General features: G+C 37.4%; 1 protein-coding gene across 1 annotated transcript in view; it reads left to right on the top strand.

Annotated features, from left to right (window-relative positions):
- Window positions 1–196: 196 nt before the first annotated feature.
- The window catches only part of LOC114466766 (guanine nucleotide-binding protein G(s) subunit alpha), a 90676-nt gene continuing 65017 nt past the window's right edge, over window positions 197–25855 (top strand). The window contains exons 1-2 of the mRNA XM_028452483.1: window positions 197–435; window positions 14624–14696. Coding sequence (XP_028308284.1) covers window positions 297–435; window positions 14624–14696 — 212 coding nt within the window. The 5' untranslated portion in view covers window positions 197–296. The remainder of the gene's footprint in view (window positions 436–14623; window positions 14697–25855) is intronic.

The raw sequence follows: 25855 nt of genomic DNA, 5'->3' as shown, positions 1-25855 counted from the left end.
AGGGCCTCCGTGTCGTCAGCAGCAGCAGTATCCTGCCCTTCTCTGTGACAGTATAAACCACCTTCACTGCGGGCTGTTCGGCGGAGCAGGCCGAGACCTTCGCAGTGTCAATGCGGTCTACATTGTTCCCAAAACCGCGGGTCAAAGTTGCGATTTAGACTGAGTGACTTCATTTAATTACCCTTCCACCGACCACCGTCACCCTCCTTCACCTCCACTACTGTTACTTCAACTACACCTTACCTTCCCCCACCTCCTCTTCTGGACCCTTTCATTTACCTGTTTTTTGAGGGAAGATGGGTTGTTTGGGCAACAGTAAGACAGAAGACCAGAGGAATGAGGAGAAGGCACAACGAGAAGCAAACAAGAAAATAGAAAAGCAGCTCCAGAAGGACAAACAGATATACAGAGCAACACACAGACTACTACTTCTAGGTGAGTAATGTAGCTCTTCTCTGCTGTCTGATGGCCTTCAATAGGTATCAAGCCTTGTCAGTACAGAGGCCACCAACATCCCAGATTGACCCGTTGTAGACAGATCATACCTATACTTATTGTTTTAAGCTAAACAGAACTTTTTTTTTAACCACATTTTCTACAACGTTTAATATTTTTGCATGTGGTCTTTGCAAAACACACAATCCCATATTTCTAAATTAATTAACCAAAACATACGATTTACCCAAGTTGTCAGGCTACAACTTCCTGATTATGGGCACAGCCTCCTGTGCGGTTAATAGGTTAAACACTTAAAAAATATAGGTTATTCAAGGTTGAACACATGCTATCTCTTTATTATCGTACACATAATTAAGTAAATAACATACAAAATATAAGCTTCAACTTAGAGTTTTTCACAACATGAGCAATATATTTAGTCTTTGTACTTGTAAACAACAGATAATCTCAATGTTTGGTTACCGTTTTACCACTGTAAAATAGTTCACATTCTTTGGTTTTTTCAAATGAACACAAAGTGTATGTGAGTGAGTGACATGGGGCTGGGTCACTCTCTCATTACATAAGAGTGTCTCACTTTCCCTGCTATGCCTTGTTCTGTAGCCTCTTTACTGGTCCCTTTGCAGAGATATTATAAATTGTGGTTTTGGTTCTTATCATATGTCATTAGTTTGATTTTTTTTTGCAAAACCTTTTTACAAAACATGTTATTTTTCACTTCTGCATTTTTCTGTAAATGAAACAAACCAAATGAGACTAAAGAAGTAATGCTGTTTTTTTCGGTTAAAAAAAAAAAAAAGTTTACATTACCTTCATACTGGGAGCTCAATATGACAACATTTAAATTTGTCCCATGTTGTACTTACCCCAATTTCCACTGATATGTTTCCATTCTAGTCAATATGTCACTTCCACCACCTGTGGATGCGCTGCGTCACGGCTCCGGAGCAAGTCCGGCGCCCTCCGAAACACATACGCCGAGGTTCTATTTTTGCTGTTGTCTGAGCATGGGGGATACATTCAGCAAAGATAAGCTTATGGGGCTCAGGAAGTCGTGCACTGACACAAAATCTGGTTTATTTTAAAAATTAAATACTCTTGGTTAGGAGCAGATCTTATTTCCATCCATTTTCTCACCCTTTTTGGGGTCCCAGGGGTTTGTTGGTTCCCTGCCCTTCATCACGACTGTACTTGATCCATGTTATAATGATCAGTACTTGAATGTGGTTGTAAGGTAATAAAGCAGCATGCACAAGAAATTATATACACTGCAATGGTTGTGCCACCGTGGCCCAGGTGGTAGTGGGTCGTCTTCTGATCGAGAGGTTGGGGGTTCGATCCCAGTACCTGACTATGTGTCGAAGTGTCCTTGGGCAAGACACTGAACCCTAAATTGCTCCTAGTGGTCGACTAGCGCCTTGCATGGCAGTCCTGTCCCACTGGTGTGTGAATGTGAGAGTGATTGGGTGAATGAGCTGATATGTAAAGTGCTTTGAGACTGCTTCAGTGTGGTGATAAAGCGCTATATAAAATCAAGTCCATTTACCATTTACCCCACTTGGAGACACGCAAACCGCAGGAGATCAGAGCACTAACGGAGAGAGACCGTCAGGAACAGATTTCACTGTAATAAAGCAGAGAAGCTGCTCTTCAACAACTTAAATGCACTTTTTGTTTTGATAAGATAAAATATTTAATTTCACTCAGCAGCCAAGTCAGTTGTAGGCCTGTAAGTTATTGTTTATTGTACACATCAATGAGGTCAAAATAAACATTTTTATTTTGTATTTTATTTTCATACATCCTAATCAGTCGCTTTTCAGCGAAATTTGTTGTTTTAAACTCAAAATAGGCTATTTACGTGAATTGTATAGATCCGATTATTTTTTCCAGAGAGGGGGGAGGGGCCGTTGTCGTCAAAGGCTGTTTCCAACTCCTTTCATGTTTGAAGCTAGAGCCATTTCACACAAATCCACCATCCACACACAGATGTAATTTCTACATACAGTGGGGCAAAAAGTATTTAGTCAGCCACCAATTGTGCAAGTACTCTCACTTAGAAGATGAGAGAGGCCTGTAATTTTCATCATAGGTGTACCTCAGCTATGACAGACAAAATGAGACCTGGAAGCCAGTACATGTACGGGCCCGTCTGAAGTTTGCTAGAGAATATTTGAGTGATCCCAGGGCTCTACACTAACTATTCCAGTGGTAGCACTGGTGCGACCAACTTTTTCAGTTGGTCGCACCAGCACAGAATTTGGTCGCACCCTTTTTTTTTTCCATCAGCATAGCCACGCATGCTGATGAATAGTTGACTTAACTGGCGTACCATAGTTTTGTGTGAAGTAAAGATTGACAATGACTTGACATATTTGCTAAATGTTTTAGTGTTATAATTAAGTTTTTCTGCAGCAAGCAGTGGCTGAAATAACTTTTATATAATTTTAAAAGAAGACGTAACATTTAAAAAAATAAAAATAACAGCAAAGCATAACAACAGGTTGCATGTATTCTTTTTTTATTTTGCAGAAAGGCTGTACTTGAATTAACTTAACAGTAGCATAACCAATTTACCATCTGCATTGCTTCACCCCATGGAATTAAATTCAGAGGGTCCAGCTCTTATAGTGGGGTCTCCTCACCCTCTTCCCCTGGTCAGGGGTCTGCAACCTTTACTTTCAAAGGAACCATTTTGCCTCATCTCACCTGGATTAAAGTCCTTCTGGAGCCGAAAAATAACTTCTCATTGAAGACAATACAGTGTATTAAATTCTATACAGTTAAAATTATATAGAATAATGTTTGATTTAATTGAATTTATATTGATTATGTACATGGGAACTTAAAAACAGTTTGAAATAAAAATTTAAAAAATTGACATCAATAAATAAAACAATATCTTTCATCTTCAAAATGTTTAACATCTCAGTTTACATGAACACAATGTTATATAAAGAAGATTTTTTTTTTTTTTTTAGTTAATGTATTTGAAAGGCTACAAAAGTAACTTGAATTTGATAATGCATGATCATGTGGTCAACACATGCTAATTGCTCATTTCTTGCCACACATAAAGGATGCATGTTTAACCGGCGCATTGGTGGTTAAATTAATCTGTTCCCACACAATTAAAATCTCTATTTTCTTCCAGAATAGTGTTTTTGTTGGTTTAGTTATCTTACCAGGGATTTGAACTTAAGGTTAGCCACAGGTGCAGGGAAAGTTGATGGTCTGCAGATGTTGCAGGAGGTGAAGTAGGAAGGTGCTGAGTCTTTGCAGAACGTGATTTATTTTAGGTTAACAGATTGTTAACACTGACACTGACTCTTAAATCAGAGCCACCAGTGCCCACTTAACTTTAACCTGTATATAAGGATGGGTGATATAGACTAATGAAATTATACTGATAATTTCTTGTATTTATCATGGTAACGATAAAAATCACAATGAATAAAAACTATAGATAAAAAAAACAATTCCCAACTTAAAGTATAAACAGGTCCCTTACACAAATACATTTGAATACATCAACATTAGACACATTAAAATGGGTACAATAGCTGCTGACTCATGGGCTAATATTTTATGGAATGTGTTTGTGCATGTGGATCACTATTAGTGTTGTTGTATATAATTTATTTGTTTCCTCACTTAAATTTAAATAATTTCTTTAAAAAAGCATAACAGGTCATTTCTTTCATAACAGGTTACATGTATTCTGTTTTATTTTTCAGAAATGCTGTACTTAAATTAACATAACAGTAGCATAACTTAGCCTCTGCATTGCTTCACCCCATGGAAAAAAAACCCTCTCAATGAAGACAATACAGTGTATTAAATTATATACAGTTAAAATTATATATAATTCAATTTGAGTTGATTCATATTGATCATGTAAATGGCAACTTAAAAACAGTTTAAAATAAAATAAAATAGTTACATCAAGAAATAAAACAGTATCTTTAATTTTCAAGTTCTCACGCTTCTCAGTTTACATGAACACAATGTTATATAAAGAAGATTTTTTTAGTTAATGTATTTGAAAGGCTACAAAAAGTAACTTGAATTAGATAACACATGATCATGTGGTCTACCCATGCTAATTGTCGGGATGCACCGAATATATTCGGCCAAATATTGCAAAAAAAAAAAGCCACATTCGACCATCGGTGGAGTGAGTTAAAAGCGAGACCGAACAGTAGCGTGTGACGCAATGTTGCAATCACACAACGTGCAGTGATTTTGAGTCGGAAAAGTGTGTGCGCGTTTCTGCAGAACCAGAGCAGCAGTAGCTCCTTTCCACACACAAGCACAGCCAGATTCTTTCCGTCATCCATCACCGCTTTAAAGCTGGAAGCCGTCCAATTCCACAATCGAGTTTGTTGTTAGCGCTGTGAGCCACAAATCCGTAAACATCCCCATTGTTTCCTCCTCAGTTCACAAACGATGGCGGGTCTTGCTGCATAGGCTGGTGTAGCATTAGCACAGAGTGCTAACAGCTGATGTGTGTGAACAATGGCTGTGGCTTCCAAGCAGTGACTCCCAACATGATCAGCAGCAGAAAAAATAGTGCAGTTTGGGCATCCAGTAGTGCAGTTTGGGCGTCCAGTAGTGCAGTTTGCATTTACATATATGGCCTTAAAGTATAACATATATTCTATAATAAACCGCAGTGTTTGTTTTAGCTGTTAGGTATTTGGAGAGGGAGGAGCTCATATTCTAGGAGGCGTGTTACGTAGGGCTGCCAACTTTGCTGTTGTGGTCGACCAAGATTTTCATTGGTCGACCAGCAACGGTATCGGATTCAATACCGTTAAAAAAAAAAATTCAATGCACTTATATAGGTGATAAGGAATAAATATCAATGTAATGTATTTAATGCCTAAACATGATTCTATGTCCAGCAACAGGTCTGTGTGAGTGCTGCGCTACAAAAAAAAAAAAAAAGTGTTGCGCTTCAGCTGACAGGCTTGAAACAAGCATCCACTGTTAAATCAATCCTGTTTCTGCACAAGAACATGAATTATCCTTATATTTGATATGTGGATTATGTAAATAGATCCACTGCTGTCTCTGGCACAGCGGGGCGCATTGTACACCTGTGTTTGACGTGCATTTGTTTCCCTGTGTGCTGATCTGATGTTGACATTAACAGTTTATTAATAAAATCAGGCTTACCACTAAAACAAACGTAAATATGTTATTTGTATGAGGAAGAAAATAGGTTTTAATTGTCGGTTTCAGGTCGGGCTCTGATATAAATACCTGTCAGACCTGGAGGTTTCACTTTTGCTTTGTCGAGTTCTGGTCAAAGCTTGAACAAGGTTCATGTCATAAATGGTCAATGTTTAAAAAGCAAATCAGCACCACAAAAAGCCAAGACAAAATATTTTTCTCTCTTTTTCTTTCTCCTCCTCTGCAGCTGCTCATTCATTCTGTTTTTTTTTTTTATTTTTTATTTTTTTGGTCGACTAATCGCTACATGTGCCATAGTCTTGATTGACCAAACATTTCCTTAGTTGACTACAGCCCTAGTGTTAGGTGACGTCACCTGCCAACGTGGGCAAAATTAGATCTGACTTTTTACAAAATGTTGAATAACAAGGAAGGGAGGAAACAGAACTTTTTCAACTTTGGCTCTCTGAATGAGGCTAAAGTGATGTATATCACTGTAGCAAAACCATTATAAAGTGATTTTTTTTCATCATACCTCCCCTTTAAAGGTGCACTCTGCAACTCTTATAAAAGTGCCTTTTTGTTATATTTTCTAAAGCTGTCACTAGGGATGTAACGATTAATCGTAAGGCAGTTAAAAATCGATTCATAGGTACCACGGTTCACATCGATGCTCTGAAAATTGAATCGCAGTACTTTTTTTAACCAGCAGAGGGCGCTATATATTAATCCTTCCAGAAGCGGACGTGACGGGCGGAATCTGCTACTATTTTCTTTCTGGCCGCCATTTACTGTTAAACATGCTCATAAATGATTCTTTACTCCTTTAGCACCGAAAGAATATCTGTAATATTACATGAATATCTGTAAAAGTCAGGTTTTTCTATTAACTCTGTCTGCTAGCATAGCTTCTCTTCTTCACTGGTGGAATAACTGCATGCCAACCGACCACTGGGTTACCAGCGCCCTCTGCTGGTCTAAACAAATATCTGACGTAAATACAGTAAAATGACTGGTTTTTTTTTTTTGTTTTTTTTTTTAAAAGTCCAATTGTTAAGGCACAAAATACATTTTCAGTTGCACTTTTAAAAAGAAAAAGAACTATTACGCAGTTTTGAATTGTTTATTATAGAACCAGAATTTAAATTAATAGGCTTCTTCATTTGTATTATTCCTTTATTTATTTCATTCAAGATTTATTTTTAGTTAAATTGCATCATTTTGAATAGTTTATCAAGGGATTATTTTGACAATGAAAAATAAAAGGAAAATAGTGCAGTATTTTCCCCAAAAAAATAAAGGAATATTTTTCAGTCATTTGTCAACATTCCCATTTTGTAAAATAAATCGTGAGAAAATCGTATCGTGAACCCAGTATCGTGAATCGAATCGTATCGGGAGTTGAGTAAATCGTTACATCCCTAGCTGTCACTACCGATATGGGTTTTTTAGGGCAGATGCTGATTTTTTTTTTTCTATCAGCCTAAGCCGATGACCGATAAGGACTGCCGATTTTCTTGAGCCGATATTTGGAGCCGATACTACTTTTGCTCCCTCAATTTACGTTATAAAAATGACACAAAGATGATAACAAATAGTACAAGTGTCAATTAAAAAAAAAGGAACATTTATTGAAATTAACAAAGATGAGATAGAACGACACAAAGTAAAAAATATTTAACAAATAATTAAAACAGGTGATGTAGAACAAGTAAAAATAGAGTGAGACATCTCATGAAATATTATGAAAGTATGAAAATAGCTTTGACAAATAAGTTGGCCTGACTGCAGATATATTTTATTAACAGGATTATTGAGTATAAAGATATATAATTATAGTAATAAACACAAAAAGAAGCCATGAATAATAGTCCATTCCAACACAACCCAGAACATAAATTAAGAGAGGAAAAAAAAAGTGACGTCAAGTTTCTGTTAAGTTGCATCAACATTAACAGGACTAAATAGTCAAACAAGTAGTAAACTGCTTCTCAAAGTTAAAAACTTCTCAGCGCTGAGCGAGAAACAGAGAGAGAGAGGAAAAGAAACACACGCCAAACCTCCAGCAGCTTCTCGTTAACTAGAAGTGCGACACAACGCGTGGACCCACGGAACCGCTAAGTTAAACAGTTGAAAAATGTTTTGAAAGTTTAAAATCTGCCTCAATTGAAGAGCTTGATTCATGCTCTGCTAGTGGGGGGAGGGGCTCTGCACTCTGTCTGCAGCAACATGGAGCCCTGTAGCAGCCGCTCTGTTTATAAAGTGGATCGGCGAACGCAGCAGCGCGCATCGGCCGATGCTGATACATGTAAAACATACAAAAATTGGCCAATTAAATCGGCCAATCACTAGTCACTATGTAAGGACAGCTTTACATCAAACTAGTAGTTTGTGCGAGTGAAAAAAAAAAAAAGGCTGATTGTGGGTCAGCTGCTGCTCCTGCAGCCAAAATGCACCGCGACCGAGCAAAAAAAAAAAAATCAGAACCAAGATTGTGTTTGATGGGCTGTCTGACAGCTTTTGCTCACAGGCCCTGCCCCTTTCCCGGGACTGTAGCGCCGTCTTTTTTACAGTGTATGGTCTGGAGGAGTAGAAGATGGAATTGGTGACTTTTCTGCTTGAAAGGTAATTACTGCTTATTGATTTACATTGTTTGATTTGTAATTGTTACACTTGAACTCTTTAGTACATGTGTTGTTTGTGTGTGCGCAGCAGCCTCCGTTTGAGCTGCTGTAAATGACACTGTGTTGTTGCTGCTGCTAGGTTGGTGTACTGTGTGCACAATGAGAGAGAGAAGTATTGCAGTAATATGCTTTTAACATTGCATGTTCTATTACTGTGAGGTTGCTGTCGGACTAACGTTAGCTTGTTCGCGCCCTTGAGGGAGGGACTTTGGAAAGTTTAGAGGCAGGGCAAGAGTCGTTTAAAAAGGCGTTTATATTTTGTCCAGCTTCGGCCACAAATTTTCATTTAGGTGCATCCCTAGCTAATTGCTAATTTCTTGCCACACATAAAGCATGCATATTTAACCATCACATTGGTGGTTAAATTAATCTGTCCCCACACAATTAAAATCTCTATTTTTTTTAAGTCTAGCGCCATAGACCACTCGGCTATCCTAACACGGTGTTAACACAGGCACAGTACACTTAAGTAGAAAAGTGACGGAACTGCGCATGTCCACAGGCAGTGCCGGAACAATAGACATTTCGTATAAATTATTAAAAAGGAGCAGACAGAATAATCTGTCGGTACAATTATAACATATGACATTTTAATTGTCGCTTGCACATTGTTTTAAATTACATTTTTTTATTTTGACCTACATTGTACATGTTTAATTATGGTTCTTTCACAGGAATATTTTCTGAAAAAAATGAATGGAACTTGGAAAAAATGCTGTTTCACCCTACAATAAAATGCTAAAGTCAGCCATCCACCAGCGCAGCTTAGAACAAAGCAAAAGCAGTGGAGAAAGATAGGGTGGCTGGTAGGGATCTAACAATATCTAAACCTCACAGTTCGGTATAAGCACGGTAGTAACCTCACGGTAAGACAATTATTGCACTATTTTAGGAAAGCTCATGGTTTTAGAGGAAGGCACACAGTTTGTAGCACTGCTAACAATAACAAGAATGATGGCCATTTAGAAATTGTCTGTTTAGCATTTTGACAGTATTTATTGTCATACTTTTAGATTAATGACGTTAGAAACTGAATACTGCCAACTAACAGAAAGAGATTCTTTAGCTCAAGTGCAAAAATTCAAATTGAGTCAGCAACACTCTTACTGATTTACTGTCATTCATATATATATATACTGTGTTCACTGAGAAAGTGTTCTCTCCATTTAACCCATCCCAGAAGAACAGTTGACTGCCACAGTGTAGCACCCAGGGAACTGTTTCACTTTTAGTAGCCGTTAAACCACTTCGTAACGCCTTTGACATGATCTGATGTGTTTGTGACCCAATGCGATGAAGGGGTTGGACAAACAAATGATTATCACCTTAGATGCACTATTCCTGTAGTTAGGAGAGGTGAGGAGGAAAAGAAAGTGGCCAAAATAAAAAACAATTTCAAGAAGTATAATAACCCTGACACACATTCACTCACTCTATTGTATATACCAGAGGGGTACTAGGAGTATACATTGGCACTTCAGGGGCTACTTGAGAGAGAGAGAAGAAGGAAAAATAACAAATGAAAGCGTTAAAAATATGGGATTTTATAATGTTTGTTCTTATTTCAAAATGATAATAATACTAAATATTACCAGCAATTGACAAAACGACAAAAACACCAAATAAAAGAAAAATATACTGAATAATAAAAAGAACAGACAACCAACATCAAAATACGCAAAATGACACCAAAAACACACTAAAGGAGAAAAATACTTAATATTACTGACAACACACAAAATTACACAAACATAACAAAGAAACAACCGAATGCCACCGAAAACACACTGAGAGAATAATTTGAATAATACCAACCACACACAAAAACAAAATACACAAAATGACACTAGAAACACACAAATTGACACAGAAAACACACAAAATGATGATGATAGAAATTATCTTGATTAGAACATGAACTGAAAAAACAAGGATCATTCTCCTGGTCCCACATCGGGAGGTTGATGACCATAAATGATAAAAACTATAGAAATAAATATATCCAGGAAGCACTAAATAATGTTTCTTTCTACTTATTTACAAAATGAGGTTCTTTAAAATGTGTTATTACTCATTCATTCCATCATTATGCTCTATAGTTGTTTTTCCACAGTATTTTGAGCAAACTGGTAGTTGGACATAAGGGGGTACTGGAGCCAAAACAGTCTGAGAACCACTGGTATATACTACATTTGTTCTTGCTTGTTCTGTGGCAATAAATGTGGTTAGTTTGAAAGCAGTTCTGTAACTGCAATTTTCCTTACTTATTTGTTCAAAGCTACACTAACCCTGTTTTTGGTGTACAGTATGTCTATTTTGGAGTTGTAGCCCCCTCTGGAGGAAAATGCACCACCAACTGCTTTTCAGAGGGCTAAAACTCCAGAAAGCAGGCAAGATTGGGAAAATAAACCTCAAATACTATTTTGTTGGGGTTCTTTGAACAAATAGAGATGGGCGCTAAAATAGTATAATACTGGACCTTTAAACAAACTGTGGAGCGTACACTCACTTGTTGCACGTCTGTCGCCACAAATTCAAACCAATTCCAGACAACTGATGATGAGAGAAGGATCGTCTGCATCAAAAATCTTTAATTAATCTAAAAAATTGATATATCTCCCAGGCTTACTGAAAATACTATTCCTTTTTTGAGGACAAATGTCTCGCTCTTGTTAGCACTAGCCATGTTGTTACGGTGTGTGCATTTCTTTGAGAGGAATAAGGGGGAAGGAGGAGTCACAAAAGTTTGTGGAGGTATAATTGTTACTGTTCTAAGACAATTTTTTATTATTTTTTTTAAATTTTTTACAGTAAGATTTTTAGTGACATTGTCTTTTGAGCCCTAACTGACGACCCAATAATAACACAATCTGGCTTTTCATAGTCATGATGAGACGGGTTCATTAAACCCTATGGTTTGTGGGCTATGGTGATACTGCTCAGTTTGGTGGGTGGGTTTATTACGATCAAAATGGTCTTCATCTATCTCGATAACTAAACTCAATCAGGACTTATTTAATCCAAATTATATTTTTTGGAGGTAGGGGAAAGTTAAGGTTAAAGGTTGGACATGAAACTAAATTGGGTAATCAAAATCGATTTTAATTTTGGTATATTCCTATTGAGTTGAAAAGGTCGTACCCAGAGTAAGGGTATGCGATCTGACAATATTAGATCTTGAAGGATTAAAACATGACGATCTGCCAAATCACGAAGATCGGAAAACCGTCTGTAGCACACATTTGATTGCTCGTGGTGCCTTGTCTGTGTCATATGTCTGTGGCCCATACATACAGTACATAGGACATCCAAAGATTTTTTTTTTCTGCCAAAGTACACTTGCTAGTCAGGCCCATTCCAGCAGTACAGACACACCGAAGAATTAATCAGAGCTCAATATGCGCAGAAGTATGCTCTGCAACCACTCCCTCTCTCCCCCTCCCTCCCAGTGTACGGACATATACAATTTGTTCTGTTTTCTCTGTGTTAGCGGCTGCCTGTCGGATTCTCAGAGTCCGTCTGTCCTCTGTAAAACTCCATCAGCTCTGAGCTCTGAATGTTGGAAGCACTGAGACGTTTGAGCAAACAACGCATGTATTTCTCTTTTTAACAATTTTAACTTGCTGCACGGCAGTTCAGCTGATTTTCTTGAAGGGACCACGTCCTGACTGTGGTTAAAATATACTTTCAGCAACTCCGAGCTGCCCTGAAAGAAGCATCAGCCTTAATTAGGGAAAAAGTCAAAAGTGGAAAAAATTTTGATATTGTGCTGCTAGTGATTAATAAAAAAAAAAAAGGACTTTGCGGTGTTTTATCCACTGACTTTGACCGATTATATTTATTCTTGTAAAGCTATATTGGAAAAAAATAAATAAATCGAGTTTAAATCGCCTATTGCCATGTTGAGGAAAACTATTGAGATATAAATATTGGTCCATATCACCCAGGCCTAATGTAACCGAAGCAGTAACATTTTATCTTGTCAAGGATATTATTGTCCAAACTGTGTGAAATGAGGGGTTCACAAGACTGCTTAAAGTAGGATTTTATTAACATTAGTTTAGTTTGTTACCTCAAAAATAAAAGGAAATCACTAAACTGATATGCTACCTTGTTACGTAGCAAGTGTTGTTAATGCTACACCACTTTAGTTAAACAAAGTAAAAAAGACTGTGACTAAAAGAAAGTTTTGCATGATAACCTTTTTGTTTTACGTTAATTGTACTTGGAACCTGTTTGATAAATTGCTTGTATACATTTTTTTTTAATTTTGAGAAGTACCCCGACTTAAATGATCTTTTTTCCCTTTTAGGAAGAAGGAATTGGTTTATTTACTGATGAATAACTTGAAAATAGTGTAAATCATCTGAATGAAAAAATCATGATTGTGATTTTACAAAGAAAAAATAGTGATAATTTTTTTTTCCATATCGCTCACCCTTAACCCAGAGTAAGTATGTATATCCAGAGTTAAAGTAAAATTAAAGCATTGTTGTTCTTCCAACTGCACTTAATTTAGTCTCTTTTCCTTTCCCAATAAGTTGTATAGTTATCGCAAGCTCACTAGTGTCCATCTAAGCATATCTTCCTACCCCTAAAAGTTAAACACCAAGTTTGGTTGTTCTTTTTTTACATAAAAGTTCTCCATCTATATTTTATCTTAGTTTAAGCAGGTTAGCCTCATCCTCTCCGTTTCCCCAGCATGTTATAGATCTGTATGCTCTAGCATATATTGCCGCTACAGAAAGTCGAGTAGTTTCACAGAGATTAGTGCTGCTGCTTGCGTTCTACTTATAAGTAACCACCCCTTTGTATTAACATCAGAATCTAATTGTGTTGTTTGTATAGCTTTCATCATCCAACATTTTCAAAGGGAATTGTTGCTGTATTTGCTTCCAGCTGTCTTTTGTTTTGCTTCAACAAACCACAGTGAGGTTATTGTCACAGACAATTAAATGGTCAATAGCTTAGTTGTGATTGAGGTCAGTTATCTTTTTTTAGTACTTTCCATGTGATAAGATATACTTTATTGGTCCCCAAGGGAGAAAATCAAAAGTTACAGGTTCAATGGTAATAAATAAATAAAAAAGATTTAGAAATATTAATACATCAATTAATGAAGGTTAAACTGTAGTAGATGAAGTGACCATGGTCTGAATAAATAAAATCAGTGCAATAGATATGTTTAACAGCAGTATGTAATTAACCAGCTTTCTCCTTTACTGTGTAACAACAAAAACAATGGATGTAGGCTATTTACCTTGTCATCATTACTAACGTGTTTATAACATACATATGCCTTTGCGCCTATGTTACGAAGCGAGATTACCTCTTATTGCGCTAACTTTCAGGATTTAATCAGACCACAAGCCTGGTCTGGTGCAGGTTTTGCTCTGGCTAGGATCTAAGCAAGTGCTAAAGTCCCACCTTCTGACCAATCAATTCTCTTAGAAAGCGAGCTGTCCAAGAAAAGGTGATGTGTGAACACGTCGCTGTGTGGATTTAATCTGACAGCTGACAGGAGAGAGAATATTTAGACATCAGTGCAATCCTTTCATTTACCGATGACATCATTTAGGAAAGGTATAGTTTTATAGTCAGCTGATGTGGCTTTGTATGCGCAGATGCGTGAAGTCATTAATTAATAAATTCCTTCATTTATACGCTATAGTGAGGCTGAGCGCATCAGCTGGAACATACTACAGACTGTGGATTAATATCATAAATAAACACCAGCTTCCTGCCTGGGTTTTTTCATTCCTGCCTTTTCTGTAACAACTGTGTTGTTTTTGGTCTGAATTATGGATTTTAATTATTCATAATTTTAAACTTAAGCAACACCTTACCTGGTCGGGACTAAGTTATGAAGTGGATCAGATCTGAGCGAGTATAAAAGCTCTGTCTCTTGGTGCACGCTGCACTAACACTGTTGCTCTTTGCTGTCATCATGGATTTAAATTCATTATATTTATTTAAGATCATAAGCTGTTCCTCCATTGTAAAGACGGTCGCTCTGCCAGGTTCTCCATTGATTGGTCAGACGCTGCAATCCTTTTATGTGAACACGCACTTATCGAGGCTGAAAACACTTGGCTTAAATTAGCGTGTTGTGATTGACCGTTGTAAGACAGCCTCACTCTGACAGGGAATGTTTGGTTAGTTGAAGCCCGCTAATGGAGATTAATCCAGGATATAATTATCTAGATTTGTAGTATAGGCCCTTTATGTCCCAGAAGTGTGTGTGTGTTTGTATGTGTGTATCTGAAAATTGCTCTTTTTTATTCTTTCCTTCTTCCTCTCAGGAGCTGGAGAGTCAGGAAAGAGCACCATCGTGAAACAGATGAGGATCCTCCACGTGAATGGCTTCAATGCAGAGTGAGTATGCAAGGATGTGGCTGAACATTTTGAAGTTGGTCCATGTTGCCCTCTGCTACATTATGCTGAGTTTTTAAGTCTCAGTGAGACTGACCAGTGGGAGAATCCCACTGATCAGTCTCCCTGAGAGTGACAGTGCTCACTTAGCTTTAAGCTGCCTGATAAGTTTGATTAATGTTAGACACAAGGGCAGGTTTTATTGCTCTTGAGTTGACAGCAAGATCAACAACATTCCAATCCAGCTTTTGCAAACAACCCTTGTTGTAAGACTGGTGTTTATGATTCTAGTTTCAAATCAAATCAATAACATGAACATGAACAACTGTAACTAAATATATTGGACATTTTATCAACAATATGGCTAAATATGACATTTGTCATGTTTTGTCATTCTCACACCAGACAGGCCTCCTACGTGGACCAGGTCTTAAACATTGTTAGGCAGGTGTACAAAGCTATAACGGTGCACTTGGGACCCCAATATATAAAGATGCCAACAACAGAGTGACATCCATTCACTTGTGGATAGCACATTTATGCGGTTTTGTGTGGATTAATTTTTTTTTAAAAAACAATGATGTGTAGACATAACTTTTTTTTAAATGGAGGAGGGTGGATATATGTTCATAAAAATACCTAGCTATGTGTGGAAAAGGCCCAAGACTGTAGCAAGAAGTTTCGCTTTGTACAGTAGTTCCTCACTATAACCTTTCGCGGCCTCGGTGTTTCACGGATTTTTTTTACAGTGCAACTTTGGATGCATTTATTTTTACAGTGTATGAACGCACATTGTGTTCTGCATCCTGATTCGCTAATGCTGCGTTCACCCACTAGCGATACATCCAACTCGGTGAGTTTCACTGCCTTTTCTCCTCTCACAAACATAAACCACCAGTGAAAAAAGCCGGTGTGATTAGCGGCTAATGCTAACCTAGCTCAGTGCTATAGACTTTATAGAACTTTTATTTGCTACTACCACCTCTTTGCTGATTCTCCTCCACACCAAATCTTTCCTCGTCCAGTCCCGGTTATAAAGGCCTTGTCATACAGCTCCAGGTGGTCACACACAGCTTCTACTCCATGGTTGAATGAGTGAACAGACGTCCTGACGTCATCGTCAACAAAGACTCTGAATGCATTAGGCATAAATGTCCGATTGCTAGCAGTGTGACTCTGAAGTGCTGTATGTTTGAAAACATGTTTATGTTTTAAAATCTACGAAGCTTTGAACTTTGAGAGTGTTTAAACAAGAGAGAAATGTTAATTCCTGTCTGAGAAAAGTGTGTGGTGAGGGGTTTTACAGCCTTAAAACATGTATAATAATATTAAAAAATAATGCTGACTACTTTGCGGATTTTGCCTGTTGCAGGTTATTTTTAGAACGTAACCCCCGTGATAAACGAGGGACTACTGTACCTCGAAAAACGTCTCGAAGTTCTAAGCGTTTTTTTTGTGGGTTTTTTTATGCTATCAAGTTTATTTGGGCCAACATTCAATTCTTGTATTTTGGTTTCTAGGTCACATCTCTAACTTTAACTTGTGCTTTGTAATGTGTGACGGTTAGTGGTTTTGTCCAATATTGGCGGAGAAGGAAACATCTTTGCAAGGTTGGATTAAAAAATCAGCACCTAAGGCAGACTAGAGCATCTGACCCAGCGCATGACTCCACAACACTAAGCTGTGTGTGTCTGGGCGTGCTTGTGACATTCTTCATTACTTGCACATTAATTCACTTACTTCACCATGAGTTATTATTATTAGTATGAAACAAGTATGTTAGCTTAATTTCATCATATGTATTTAACAACGTATTTGTGTGTAGCTTATGTTATTATTAATCATTCACACATTAAAAAAAAAGTAGTTTTTTAGTGTTTTGAAGCTATGTGTCGTGATGATGGGATCACATGGTAATTATTGAGTAGTTAAAAACAAAATTATACAAGAGTATGACTGAAATGATTCGGTAACCCTCCTGATAGAAAATGTGTGATAAAATGTAGTTGTTGTCTTGTGATCAGGAAACTGCTGTTCTTAGCTGCTGGACTGTTGAAAACAAAGAAATGAAAGACTGAACTCTCTTGTTTTTTCAACAGTCATTATGAACTGTTCTTGGACCATGCAGAAACTATCAAGCTATACCAATCAAGTGATAGTCGTCAAATTTGTCTGTTTTGTTCTGGTATTTTGTTGGGATGGTCTGATCTGTCTTAGAGCTGAATCTAAGCAGATTTTACCTAAAGAGTATACAGACTGCATGAGACCTTGGTGGATCAGTATTTTTTGTTGTTTCTTCTGCACTAACATTCAATTAAAAGAAGAATTGTAATATAATACTCAATGAAATATCCTGCCTGAAAAGGATTATAATTTAATATTAATTTAATTCAGATTAAAATATTGTTCTAACAAAAAAAATAATGGTGGTAATACGTTGTGTGTCGCATGAATGGTTACACAAACACAGGGTTCGACATCATTTCTTGCCACTGGTAAATAAGTGATACGTTATTGTTATCCTTAGTTTGGCCTACCTGGCAAGACCAAAGAAAATTATCTGATTTATTATGAAGTGCTTTCAGCCATGTTCTAGAGGTCTCCCATTTTTTTTTTCTTTTTTCTATCACTTTGTTTATTAGGCAATATAACAATATAACATTTTAATCAACAGTTTACCATGGTATTCTAGGGCCCTATAAAATCTGTTTTAGTTTTTTTCCAAATTCCGTATAATCTTTTCACAAATTCCGTTTTTTTCCACTTTAATTTTTTAAATTTTGTGTTTTTAGAAATATTTTTAATTTTTAAAGAAAATATTAGTATTTAACTCCTGTGAGGAAACAAAATCAATACTAATAAATAAAAAAAACTCTATAACTCTATAATTAAACAAATGTATGTCAAAAAGTAATATACAATTAAAAGGTAGATATACAGTAAGTTGTAGTGATGTGAATTATTCTGACTTCTCCTTTTTAATTATTTATGTCATATAAAGATGTATGATAACTCCATTAATGTCACCCAATTGCCTCTCAGGAATCAATGGTTTACTCAATCTGAGCAAGTTTTATTCAACTTAATTTAAATTAACCTAATTTAAATGATCCTATCATCTGTAGCTCTGATGCGATGTTAGAATGTAACATTCTAGGGATTGACCGATAAGGGTTTTTTAGGGCCCATACCGTTTTTTTTTTTTTTCCTATCAGCCTTAAACGATAAAAGTACTGCTGATTTTCATGAGCCGATATTTGGAGCCGATACTACTTTTGCTCCCTCAATTTACATCATAAAAATTACACAAAGAAGATAACAAATTAAAAAAGAAACATTTATTGAAATGAACAAAGGTGAGGTAGAACTACACCAAGTAGAAAATATTTAACAAATAATAAAAACAGGTAATGTAGAATAAGAACAAGTAGAAAATAGATTGAGACATTTCATGAAATATTATGAAAGAGAACTATGAAAGCTTTGACAAAAGTTGGCCTGACTGAAGATATTTTTTATTAACAGGATTATTGAGTATAAAGAGAGAGTTGCGACTTTGGTGTTGCAAAACTTTTCTTTTTCGTGATTTTTTTTTATCTCTCAACGATTTGTGACAGATTATGTGCATGCGCGTGTGTGAGATAACCCACAGAGAAGATGGAGGTACACACACACACACACACACACACACACACACACACACACACACACACAGACAGTATTTATATAAAAAAAATACTAAAAGAGTAAAATAAAACAGAAAACTAAACAATAATTATACAAAAAGTACACAAAACGACCACAGCAACACACAAAACGACTCCAAAAAACATACGCAACAGAATATACCAAACAACAAAAATATGAAAATGACTCAAAATACATAAAACTAAATATTTATACAAAAAATACACAAAATGACAACAGAAATGCACATAACTACACTAAAAAAGATACAAAAATACACACACTGACTTCAGAATCACACTACAATGGCAACAAAAAACAATAATTATACAAAAAATGCACAAAAACACAGCAGAAAGATACAAAAATACACATGACTCCAAAAAACATACATTACAGAAAAATACACCAAACGCAAAAAATATAAAAATGAGTACCAAAAACAAACACGTTTATCATACGCATGTCCCATAGAATTAAACAAGGGAAATCACACACACTATTTTACTTTACACCCACAAATATAGCACTTTATTAATTTATTTATTAGCACAACTCTACTTAAGCCCCCACTATATGAATACATACTTCCAACGGGCACTGTACTAGTTTCTAATTGAAGGAGTGCATCCAATTGTTTAGCCATTACAGGATCAACAGTAGGTGTGGCAAGATCTTTAAGAAAAGGTTAAATTCCAAGAGACCAGTTGTGGAGTCAGACTTGTGTAAAGATGAGTAATGATTTTTAAAAACATCATTAGCTACCCGTCAGAAACCAATTTGACTGTTTGTCAGTCTAGATGCTGCTTGACATTTTAGCTGGTGAGCAAGAAGCCTACCAGGCTTATCACTAGGCTTAACACCAATCTGATCGGCTATGTCAGATCGGCCGATATTTTTCAACGGATCAATTACATTATTGTCGTGATGAAACTTTCTGTAGATGCTCCCATTGCATTGTTTTATCCATATTACTTACACTGAAGAGTTGTTGCTTTACGTGACACGGCTTTATTTCACTCACATTTGTGCACAAAGATGAAAACCTATGTGGGAACGGCAAAAAGTAGGTAGTTAGGCTGCTCCAAAAGAGAAGTCACAATTATTGCAGTGTGAGGATCGGCCTAATTTTTCTACCTGAGCCACAGTTAAACATATCTCTCTTTTCCCCCCTCATACGAACGACAGATTGTTTGTGTGGAAAGCCTGATTTTATTAATTTCTTACATTTCTACATTCAGAAATGATCAACGCACATCAGTCATCATCATCTTCATAATTATCAATGTTACACAGCCCGTGACGCTGTTCCCACGACGCTCGCAGGTAAAGAAGTGGATGGCACATGTAAAATGTAACATATTTTGTCCGATCTAAAACTGGTAAATATTAGAAATGCTGATGGTCAATCTTTTGACGTGCATGTGGGTTGGATCCGTCTCATCTGAAAAAATGTACGTAGCCCCTTGACTGGCTTCATTACCTCGATAAGTTTATTCAACATCCCATCCAGGGTCTGTTGATCTGCTGCCGGGTGTCTTGCTTGTTCTAGCTTTATGTCCGGATCATTACGGACAAGATGAGCTGTAATGTTCGTTGTGTTACACCATTTGTTCGTAGAAGAGTTTGCACACAGCTTTGGTAATGTCTAAATCTGTTCGCCATTGAATCAGGTGCAGGTTTAATAATGGTTGTTGGTTTGTCCGCCAAAGGGAAATTCCACTTCCTCGAGTTTGCAATCACTTGTTGGTGCATTACTGCCACGCAGTGGTTGCCCACAATAATGTGAGAAATCCATTTATAAGTCAAGGAATGTCTGTCTGTGTGCGTGCATGTGTGTGTGTAGCGTATAGCTCCCTGACGCGGTGTCAGATCAAGCGGAAACTTTTAACTTTATTTTGGGGAGGGGCGTACTGTGAACACATGCCCACAAAGTTAGTGTAAACATGCACATTTATCCGTGAACACAGCATTATAAACGCTGATATTTTCACCACATGTTTATAACCTAATGCGCACCTTGGATGTACATGCCACACTCACACAGAGCCGTTGCGACAACGGAAGTTTGAAATACACTCAAATAGTTCCCAGAAGTTATTGGCGGGCAATGGCAGCGGCTGCGCCCAAAGCGAACAGCGAAACATGACATGGATGCACATGACATGTTTGTGTGTAATTAATTATCCCGCTGGTTTTTCGAGTTTTTCCTTGCTGAAGGAGGGTCAGAGGATGGGGAATGACATTTATTACCCATTTGCCTAAGTCCACCGAACATTGGTGCAAACTTTATTCATCAATTCATCATTTTCATGTCACATAGAATTACACCAGGGAAATCGCACACGCTATTTTACTTTGCACCCGCAAATATACCCCTTTATAACACTACACAGGGCTCGAGACTGCTACCAAATTGGTCGCATATGTGACTATTTTTTCAGTGTATGCGAGTGAAAATGTAATCTGGTTGCATTCGTGTGAGTGCATATGGGTAACCTTATTTTGGACGGAGCGGCTGAGCGCCACGTCCCACAGAGTGCACTTCTCTTGCTCTCTCTCGCTCCACGCTGCAGGTGAGGAGACGGTGCATGCACTTGGCCGCGGGTAATGCAACGGTGAATGCACCGAGTGTAAACGTCAATGCGCTCCTTTGGAGTGTGCGTGGTCTGCAAACAGAGCCAGGCATAACGAACCCTGAAGGGTTCATTTCGAAAAGTTTATTTTCATGTTTGTTTGACCTAGCGCTATTTAGACCTGACGGACCTCACCCGGAAGTTGTATAACGGACCACCATTTAGTCCGGTTACAGTCTGTGTCACGACACAGGTCCGTAGCATGGGAGTGCGCTCCCGTGGACTTCTCTTTTGAGGAAACATACTTTTTACTGTTCCTTATTTGGTGATAATGTTTCAAAACGTTTATTTACACGTTAGTTTTACCTTTCGCTATTTAGACCGGACAGAGCTCACCCGGAAGTTATTGACGGCAATGGCTGCTGTGTTGAAAGCTGCACATTTTTTCGCGGTGCGTGTGTGAGAACCAAGAGTCTCCGGTAGAGTCTCTCACACACATCGATCAGATGGGCTTCACTATCGATCACCGTCTACATGACATGCGTGCAGGTATGTGAGTGTTGAGTGAATAACGAACCACCATTTAGTCCGGTTACAGTCTGTGTCACGACACCCGTCCATATGGTGGTATTGACTGTAGTGTTACGCTCTGAGTCAGATCTAAGTGTTTACATGTTACATAGTGAAGGTCACCTGATGATTACTGCAGCTTCTCTTACGACACACCTGCCACTAGACCTAACTACTCACAATAGAGAAGTTTGGTGAAAGTTAGGCAGGTACACGTGGATGGACTGGTGCGCATGAATTTAGAATGGATTCTCCCCCCAAACACACACTAAACAACAAAAATATGAAAATGACTCAATATACACAAAACTAAATATTTATACAAAAAATACACTAAAATGACAACAGAAATGCACAAAACTACATTAAAAAAATACACAAAATGACTCCAGAATAACACTACAATGGCAACAACAAACAATAATTAAAAAAAATATAAAAATGAGTAAAAAAACCAACACATTCATCATGCGCATGTCTCATAGAATTAAACCAGGGAAATTGCACACGTTATTTTACTTTGCACCTGCAAATATACCCCTTAATAATGCTACAGAGTATGTTGTTATTATGTCTGTGATTGACAACTCTCCTTAAGCGCCCACTATATGAATGCATACTTCCGACAGGCACTGTACTAGTCTATACCATAATGACAGAAAGGTCTGTGTGTGTGTGGAGCAAATATTTCCCTGACGCGGTGTGAGTTCAACCTGAAACTTAGTCAACAGCTTTCAAATCCCCCAAGTGTGTGTATCTGTTATTTTGGAGTAATTTGGTGAAGCAAAACATTTAAAACGTTAATTTTGAGATTATGGCTCCCTCGATAAGAGCGCAGTATTGAGCGTGCTACTTCCGGTTCCGGGTTCATGACGTCACCGTGTTGCAGTTTGTTTGTGTTTTAAAAAAAAAAAAAAAGGTCAATATTAAAAATGTTTTTGTAAAAGTCATTTAAGTTAATATTTAATATTATTCCCGTGATTCCAAACTTCCTTTAAATCTCGGGTCACTGACTTAACTTCCTCCTTCGTCTCATGACTGTGGGCGGTGGCTGTGCTGACGGTCATTAGCCGATCATATCACAAACATTCTGCTTCTTCAGACAGAGGAATGTAACGTTTTTGTGAGCGGATGGGTCCACAATACGGCTCTACTATAATTATTGTTTGTGTTGCGCTTGTTTCTTCTTATATTATTCTATGTGCTAAGAAAGATGCTAGCAGCTACAATGTAAACACACACACACGGCTGATGCACGTAACGCACGGAGGAGATGAATACACACACACACTATAATAAAATATACTAAATGAGTTTATACAAAAAGTACACAAAATGACAACAGAAATTCATAAAATATACAAAACAGTGCCAAAAACACACAAAATTACTCCAAAAAACATACATTACAGAAAAATACACCAAACAACAACAAACATGAAAATGACACAAAATACACTAAATATTTCTACAAAAAGACTCCAGAATCGCACTACAATGGCAACAAAAACAATAATTATACAAAAAATTTACAAAAAGACAACAGAAAGATACAAAAATACACATACTGACTCCAAAAACATGCATTACAGAAAAACACATCAAACAAAAAAAATATATAAATGAGTATAAAAAAAACACACAAAAACACATTTATTATGCACATGTCCCATAAAATTAAACCAGGTAAATCGCACATGCTATTTTACTTTGCACCCGCAAATAAACCCCTTTAAAACACTACAGAGTACATAGTATGTACACTTTTTTGTACATCCAACCTTATAACATATTCTCATTTGGCCGTATTTGACAACTCTACTTATGCTCCCACATGAATGCATACTACCGACAGGCACTGCACTAGTCTATTTAATACAGGCAATTTGCTCCGATGCGCCTGTCTTTACCCAAGGACCCCTGCCGCCAGTGACGTGCAGTGAGGGTCATGGCTGGTGAGCCACTGCATTTTTCGGAGTCAAATTTACAAATATTTGAACCCATTTATAGAGTAGCTTAAATTCACCATTCAATTGGCAGCTTGCACATTGACAACTAGTTGTGTTTTATATCTCATATCAACATTATAACACACACAGAGACATATTTGGCCATGAAAGAATGTTATATTCACAGCGCCTCAGAGAAAGAACGCATTTGTGCTGCGCCCTCATTGTTTTCTTAATTTGCCATTGCAATTTCACAATTCATACTCAATAAAAATAAAACTGCGGTGTATTCTTGGTCTTACCTTTACTCAGACTTAGTGTCTTAAACACTGATAAAACTCAATTATGTTCTCAGTTTAGTCAAACTACAGCTTGCAGAATTAACCTTATTTTTTACCCCTCCAGCAAAGGTGATTCAACTCGTGTAACTGTTACAAAAGTTGGCAACACATTTAATTCTACAGTGGCACTTCCACTGATGAGATTGCTAAAAGCGGAAACCCTAACCTCAAATATGAATGAGTCCACAGACACAATCAGCACTACACTATTAGAGAGCAGAAACGAGCAATTTTGCTTAGATTTTACCTTGACTTGTAAATGAAGTCCATTCGCCTATCCGTCTGAACAAAAGTATTCGTGACTTTGGAGTAAAAGTCCCTCTCATCTTCTTTTAGTTTTAAAAGTCTCTCCGTTTCAATAGAGATTACCGCAAGGGGTGAAAGTCTGCCTTGGTCAGTCCGATTCCGACTGCATGTTTTGAGCCTTTTTAAAGCAGTGAATGACCTTTCCACGGATGCTGTTGTAGCTGGTATAGCGAGCACCAGTTGGAGTAACTTTGTCGCCTCAGGGACAGTCTGCATTAGATCCTTCCTGGCCAAAAAGCTCATTGATGTCTATGAAAAAGCTGACCATTTATGCCAAATCAACAAGAGAAAATATGTAATAAACATACGTGAAATACATTACCAAATCTATGGGAAGTGAAGATGTATAATAAGTGTCTACAAAAGGCATACGCTCAACCCATTTTGTTAGGGATTGCGCAATCTGAGATGAGTCTTAACCTCTTGCTGCCTCCCCTGACTGCACGTCTCTGCCTGCCACCACTTAGCTGCCCCACGATGTTGCCTGTCTGCATCCCACCCTTGGAAATTGTAGTTACCGTCCAATATAGACAGTGCTTCAACCTGCATGTAATGTTTATAACTTGGCGTACGCACGGATGTGAATACCGTCGGTTTGAAACATGTTCAAGCTTAACAAGACTTTGGCTTAATTTGGGTCGGCCACATTCGGGCCGTGTTCTCTCATGCTAAGGCTGGTAAGGCTGGAAAGCTCCATGCAACCCCCCTATGCTTTGAAAAATTCCTGATACAAGTTTAAAATCTTAACATAAGTAAATGGGTGGCCCTTTGTGGTTTGATTACGGTAATATGTATACTTTTTTACTTGGTCTCTTCTTTTTGTGAGATCTTTAGCGTTAGCTCTTTGCCCAGTCTTAGGTTTTGGTGGGTTTGCTCAGCATGCTTTAGTCAAGTTATCCGGTCATAATCATTGCTGGCAGCGTACATCTCTGTCAACGTGTTTGCGGGAACTTTGGGCTGGATCTGGCGGAGGAACTTAAACTGGTTTACTTTTTGGTGTGTGTCTGGTAGGGATGTAACGATTCACTCAACTCCCGATACGATTCACGATACTGGGTTCACGATACAAAATGGGACTGTAGACAATTTTTTTTTTGGGAAAAAAAACTAGAAAATACTTTATTATTTTCCTTTTATTTTTCATTGTCAAAAGAATTCTTTGATAAACTATTCAAAACAATGCAATTTAAAAATAAATCTTGAATGAAATAAATAAAGGAATAATACAAATGAAAATGAAGCCTATTAATTTAAATTCTGGTTCTATAATAAACAATGCAAAACTGCATAATAGTTCTTTTTCTTTTAAAAGTGCAGCTGAAAATGTATTTTGTGCCTTAACAATTGGACTTTAAAAAAAAAACCCTGATTACACTGATTTACGTCATATTTGTTTGGACCAGCAGAGGGCGCTGGTAACACAGTGGTCGGTTGGCATGCAGATATCTTGCAGTGAAGAAGAGAAGCTATGCTAGCAGACAGAGCTAATAGAAAAACGTGACTTTTACAGATATTCAGGTAATATTACAGATATTCTTTCGGTGCTGAAGGGGCAATGAATCATTTATTAACATATTTAAGAGTAGAAGGCGGCCAGAAAGAAAGTATTAGCAGACTCCGCCCGCCGCCTACACTTGTGGATAGCGCCCTCTGCTGGTTAAAAAAATACTGCGATTCAATTTTCAGAAAATCAATATCAACCGTGATACCTATGAATCGATTTTTAACTGCCT

Source organism: Gouania willdenowi, chromosome 7, assembly GCF_900634775.1.
Source record: "Gouania willdenowi chromosome 7, fGouWil2.1, whole genome shotgun sequence".
Classification (NCBI taxonomy): Eukaryota; Metazoa; Chordata; class Actinopteri; order Blenniiformes; family Gobiesocidae; genus Gouania; species Gouania willdenowi.
Note: the sequence above shows the minus strand (reverse complement) of the source record. Positions and strands in the feature narration are given on the sequence as shown.